Source organism: Mesocricetus auratus, unplaced genomic scaffold (assembly GCF_017639785.1).
Source record: "Mesocricetus auratus isolate SY011 unplaced genomic scaffold, BCM_Maur_2.0 Super-Scaffold_100023, whole genome shotgun sequence".
In the NCBI taxonomy this organism is placed as follows: domain Eukaryota; kingdom Metazoa; phylum Chordata; class Mammalia; order Rodentia; family Cricetidae; genus Mesocricetus; species Mesocricetus auratus.
The window spans coordinates 4,254,018-4,260,017 of record NW_024429204.1 but is presented as its reverse complement, the minus strand read 5'-3'; the positions used below and the strand labels follow the sequence as shown (position 1 = coordinate 4,260,017).

At 57.0% G+C, this 6,000-nt stretch overlaps 1 protein-coding gene across 8 annotated transcripts in view; it reads left to right on the top strand.

The window, feature by feature from the left end:
• Positions 1 to 3,525: 3,525 nt before the first annotated feature.
• Positions 3,526 to 6,000, top strand: part of Ubr5 (ubiquitin protein ligase E3 component n-recognin 5) — a 101,299-nt gene continuing 98,824 nt past the window's right edge. For 5 of the 8 annotated variants that reach the window (XM_040730503.1, XM_013115282.3, XM_040730504.1 and 2 more), the window contains exon 1: positions 3,526 to 3,812. In XM_040730503.1, coding sequence (XP_040586437.1) covers positions 3,751 to 3,812 — 62 coding nt within the window. In that variant the 5' untranslated portion in view covers positions 3,526 to 3,750. The remainder of the gene's footprint in view (positions 3,813 to 6,000) is intronic. The other 3 variants (XM_005072641.4, XM_005072640.4, XM_040730501.1) reach the window with 1 other exon arrangement.

Below are 6,000 nucleotides of genomic sequence, written 5' to 3'. Positions count from 1 at the left end.
AGAGGTAGGGGGCTCTCTGAGGGTTTTAGGTCAGCTTGGTTTACCGAGTTCCAGGATATCCAGTACTATTATTCAGAGAAACCCTGTGTCAAGCAACCAAATAAGAATTAAAAGAGAATAAAATAAAATAAAAACACCAGGATGGACAGGCAACGTGTCAATCTTGGCAGCTGCGTGGAGGAGAATGAGGAAGGAAAAAACTGACCCAAGCTGTTTGAGTTACTGCCATGGAAACCGGACACACGGTACAGCAGCAGCCACATTGCTACACAAACACATCAGGCAGGGAGTGAGAATCAGACACAGGTTCCAGCCAGCAGCCAAAAAGCAAAAGGAAAAGTCGTGCCTTTCTGAGTTAGGTCTCAACAGGCCTCATGGTGACCTCATGGTGGCTTATAGGGACTGTGCTAGGGGGCAGAGATTCCAGGAAAGAGAAGTACACAGCTCATTCAAGGGCTAGTTATTCAGCCTGTGCCTTTAGTATCCCTTAAGGTCTCTACTCAGGCCAGATAGTCTACTCTTTTGACCAGGAGCTTTCCCTTCCTGGGCTGTTACTGCTGCGCTAACAGTACTAAAGGCAATCATTTCCTTCCTTCCTTTTTTTTTTTTTTTAAGACAAGGTTTCTCTGTGTAGGTTTGTAGACCAGGCTGGCCTCCAACTTACTGAGATCTGCCTGTCTCTGCCAGGAGAGTGCTGGGACCAAAGTCGTGCGCCGGGCCTCAGTGGCCTTCCTCAGCCACAGAGGGAGGAGATTCCACAACCCCTTATATTCTCAACTCTAAATCCAGAACCACGTGGCCAACGCTGCCAAGGTCTGCTGCTTGATGGTGCTGGGACTTCTTCCCTCCTTTGAGTTAGATCTGCATCAGCTTTTCTGTCGTTGATGGTTCCTGCAACTGCTTAGTTTTCTTTAATTCCTTTCGTTAGTTGGGAACTTCAGGTCTTAGGTACAGAAAACGAGGAGTGGGTAAAACAGTCTAGAAGCATCGTGAGAGGGTGGAGGACCGTCAGTTCGGAAGAAAGAGACAAGGCAAAGAAAGCAGAGGGGCGCCGGACGTTGGTGGCGCACGCCTTTAATCCCAGCACTCGGGAGGCAGAGGCAGGCGGGTCTCTGTGAGTTTGAGGCCAGCCTGGTCTACAGAGTGAGTTCCAGGACAACCTCCAAAGCCACAGAGAAACCCTGACTTGAAAAACCAAAAAAAAAAAAAAAAAAAAAAAAAAAAGCAGAAGGTCAGGGAGGCTGAGCCCTGCTCAGGAGCAAATCTGAAGCAGTCACACGCCAGTTTCCTCAGAATGTCACGGAAAGCCCTGCTCACTACTTTCCAGCTGGAACGATCTCCTCTTTTAATGGCACCCTCATTGGATCGATCGTGCCCATCCTTCTGGTTTTCTATACCCCGTTCCTCTAAATTATTAACTACTAGATGGCAGCTGGGATACAGAGTGAACGATGGAAATCATCAGAGCAGCTGGATTTTAGTCGGAGCCTCAGCACTTAGCCAAGGCGTTTGGGCTCCGAAGCCCTCACGTGTGCAGCAAGGGCATTCTTTACCTTGCCATGTGATTTGCGTATTATGAGACATCGGGTATAAAGTAGCGTATAATAGTGAGCACATGATGCATTAAAACCTTTCATTACGTGTACTACGAACAGCGGTGTGATTGACACTTCTTTTGGTTTGACACACAGTATTCAGACATAACAAAATGCTATGACAGGGAAAATCATCGAGGCCACTTTCTGTTAAGTAGCAGAAATGGGACCCAAAATCTGCTTTGTCTGGTTCTAGAACCAGCAGTTTCCATCACATCGACTCAAGAAAAAAAAAAAAAAGTAGAAATTACATGATGGTTATTAGTCATAGTCCACTTACACAGTTTCAGTGGCCTTCAAACCACTATTGATTGATTGATGGAGACAGGGTTTTACTGTGCAGTTCTAGCTGGCCTGGAGCTCTTAGACTGGGTTGGCCTACGACTCAAGAGGTTTGCCAGCCTCTGTCGTGAGTCCTGGGACAAAAGGTGTGCATCCGCTCAGCCTAGACCACTTTAGTCTAATCTAGTGTAGACTAAAGTAGACTAAAGTGCTACTGCTCTGTCTTGAGGAGTTCCCAGTCAACCTTGGTTTATACTTCTCCTCAGTATGCTCAAAAAAACTTCCTAATCTAAGAAGCATGAAGAGAAGAAAACTGCTGTGCTGTGCCACCATTAAGAACCTTGTATACGGCCGGTCGTTGGTGGCGCACGCCTTTAATCCCAGCACTCGGGAGGCAGAGGCAGGCGGATCTCTGTGAGTTCGAGGCCAGCCTGGTCTACAGAGCAGGTTCCAGGACAGCCTCCAAAGCAATACAGAGAAACCCTGTCTCGAAAAACAAACAAACAAAAAACAAACTTTAAGAGGGAATCCGCACTGGTTCCCCGGGGGGGGGGGGGGGAGAGGGGGGAGGGAATGGAGGGAAGGGGAGAAAAAAACAAACAAACAAATAAGCAAATAGAAAAAGCAATGGAGAGACTTCAGAAACCGAAGTCCCGGTATCCCCAGACCACAAGGAACCTCGTCCTCCAACAGGTGCATTGTCGTATCTTTCAAGGCCCCTGGAAAGAGATCACGAGGAACAGGAAGCTGGCGGCAATGTCGTCCACCCCTCCTGTGTGGCTGCCCGATGGCAGGGGTGGTGCAGCCCCGGTCTCTCCCAGGACCGACCTCGCCGCGGGGTTCCGATGGGGCTCTTACGTAACCGCCGCCCGAGGCCGCGCGTCTCCGCTTCCCTTGGTGGTGGTGGTGGTAGGGGGTGGGGTGTGACCTCCCGGGTAACCATAACCGCGCCTGCAGGACGGGGAGCCCAGACGGAGCATCCGGGGACGGACGGCCCGCGACGGATCCGGGGCCGGCAGAAGCCTCGCGAGGGCGCGTGCCCGGACCGCCCGCCCGCCCGTCCGGCTGGCCGAGCACGTGCTCCCCGGATCCCGCCGGCCCCGCCCCGGTGGGGGGGGTGAAGAAGGAGGAGGAGGAGGAGGACGACGACCACGACGAGGGGGGGCGGGGCGGGCTCGCGGCCCAGCGCGCCAATAGGAGAGCGCCTTACAGCGACGCGCGTCCGACCGTCCAATCGGCGCGGCCCGGCCGCCCGTTTCCCGGAGCCCCGCCCCGCCCCTCGCGCCGGGGCCCCGCCCCCACGTCGGGCCCGCCCTCGTTCGCTCCGCCCCTTCCCCCAGTCCCCGCCCCCCTCCCCCCCCCCGCCGCTCGGCGCCCAGCCTGCGAGACGGAGGAAACTGGGGCAGAAGTGAAGATGGCGGCGGCGGCGCTGGCGGCGGCGGTTCGTCAGCCGTGACGCGCGCCGCGGGCTGCTGTCTCCCCCCACCTCCCCACCAGCGCCACCAGCACCACCGCCCGGCTCGCCCGCCGCTCCCCGCGTCCGCCGCGGGACCCTCCAGCCGCCGCCGCCGTCCGTGCGCGCCGTGGCCGGCCGAGCGGGCGGCGCGTTGATCCGCCCTCCCGCCCGCCGCGCCGCCGCAGCGCCCGGCCGCCGACACACGCTCGGCGGGGAGGCGGCGGGCCCCGCGCGCTCGCCGGCCTCCGTTTGGGTGCCCCGAGGAGGAGGAGGAGGAGCAGGCGGCGGTGGCGGCGGCCGTGGGCTCCGCGGACGGCAAGGGGCTCCCCGGGGGGAGCGGGCGGCGGCGGCGGAGGAGGAGGAGGAGGCTCAGGCTCGCCCCCGGGAGCCGGGCGAGCGGGGCGAGCGGGCGGCGCCATGACGTCCATCCACTTCGTGGTCCACCCGCTGCCGGGCACCGAGGACCAGCTCAATGACAGGTACGGGCGGCGGGGGAGGGGCGCCGCCTCTCTGCCTCCCTCCCTCCTTCCCCTCCCCTCCCTCCCCTCCCCCACGGCCGCGCCGGGGCCCTACCGCCCCCTGTAGGTCCCGTGCGAGCCAAACGAGGGGGAGCCCGCCGGGGCCGGGGCCGGGGCGAGGGCGGTGTGGACGCGGCCGCGGTGTAGACGGACGGCCCAGCCGGCCCCCTCCCCCTCCCGCGAGGAGCCGGCCTCGTTGAAGTCGGGGTGTGTGTGTCTGTGTGTGTGTGCGTGCGTGCGTGTGTGTGTGTGTACGTGAGTGCGTGCGTGCGTGCGCGAGTGAGTGTGAGAATGTGTGCCGGTGTCTGTGTGTGTGTGCGCGCGTGTGACCGGTGTGTGTGCGCGCGCGCGCGCGCGAGCGTGAGTGAGTGTGTACGTGAGTGCGCGCGCGAATGAGTGTGAGTGTGCGGATGCGTGTCGGCGTCATGTGCGTGTTGTGTGTGTGAGCCTGACCGGTGGGTGAGCGTGTGCACGCGCGAGTGTGAGTGTGAGTGTATGCGTATGTCTGTGTGAGACTGGCCGGCGTGAGTGCGAGCGCGGGTGTGCACGCGCGTGTGTGAGTGTGAGTGCATGTGTGCATGAGTGTATGCGTGTGTGTGCGCGCGCGCGCGTGTGTGTCTGAGTGTGTGTGTGTGTGCGCGCGCGCGTGTGTGTCTGAGTGTGTGTGTGTGTGTGTGGCGGGGTTCCCGGCCCAGGCCCGAGGAATCCATATTAGTCAAAGTTGAATAGAGGCAGACAATGCGGCTGGGGGATGGTGGAGGTGGGCAAGAGAGGGCAGGGCCGCGGCGGGTCCGGGGCTCCCGCGAGCCGGGTCCCGGGGGCCGGGCTTCCACCCCACCCCGGGGGGAGAGGGCGAGCGGGGAGGGCGATTCCCGGCACGCCGCGGGTGGGAGGGGACGGAGGGAGCGCCGCGACGATGTTATTATTATTAGATTGAGCGCCTGCGGAGAGGCTGCCTGCCCCGGGAGGGGGTGGATTGGATTCCCTTTGCCCTCCCTCCTCCTCTCGAAATGGTGCTGCCAAACTCCTGCGGTGAGAGCCTTTTTTTTTTTGTTTCCTTTTTTTTTTTTTTTAATTCTGATGATAGCGTTTTCTTCGCGTTGTAATTTGACAGCTGAAAACTGCGCATAGCGCGTCCACCGGGGAAAAGTCTGGGTGTTGCAGTTCGCAATGCCGCTTTCCTTAACACGCTGTGGATTTCTCGGTTGGGTTTGTTACCGGCAGAGGAGGGATTTTGATTTAAAAATTAAAAAAAAGGCCTCGCAAGGCTGTTTTGATTTGCATTCTTCCCCCGTGGCTGTGCCTTGCCGGCTCAGGATACTGAGTTGCTGGGCCTCATGCTCTGAGATAAAGCAGGAAAAGTTCCTGTACACTTGCAGACATTGTCGGAGGTCGAGGGAGGCCTCCATCAAAGCGTGTCTTGGGGCCTGGGACCTAATGATGGACTCAGTGTTTACCCGGCAGAAGGGGGGCGTTGGAAGCGTCCCTCCCCCGGATGCAGGCCTGCTGGTCCATAGTCTTCTGCGTGCTGAAGGCCCTCGTTTCCCAAGTTCAGGAGCGAGGTGTAATTTTGCTAAGTGAGCGATGAGTTTGTTATGAACTTCCCGGAGAGAGAGAGGAAGAAGCCTACAGTGCTGCTGTAGATGGTCTTGTTTCTGGCACTGGATGCAGATTTGTCTAATCTTTAGCCATGTTGTTTAAATACATGTTTGTGGAACTGAGAATGCTCTCTGAAAAGATTAACTACTGGGAGTTGTCTTATAGTTCCTTAAATATGGAAACAACCTTTAAGCTATTTGAACGTTCTGTTATAGGATCCTTATTCTGGCTTGATTTCATTGGATGTGTTTATTTACTGCTTCAATGGCAGATTTGTCTTTTTTTAATCTTAGAGTCAGGCTACTAGTGAGGACAGCTCTACTGCCATTCAGAGAAGCCTGTTGGTCATGCTTGAGTCATTTGTCTTTGTAACTTGTAAGTTGCATCAGAGAGGGAGGGCATACTTGTGGTAGTACTGACTTTCTGTACCAAGAACTTTTAAATAGCCGCTTCAGTTGAGGGTGCATTCCAAAACCCTTGTGCTGCTGTTACCAGCCTTGTATTTGTTATTTATTTATTTAGACAGGATCCTGGCTGTCCTGGAGTTGAC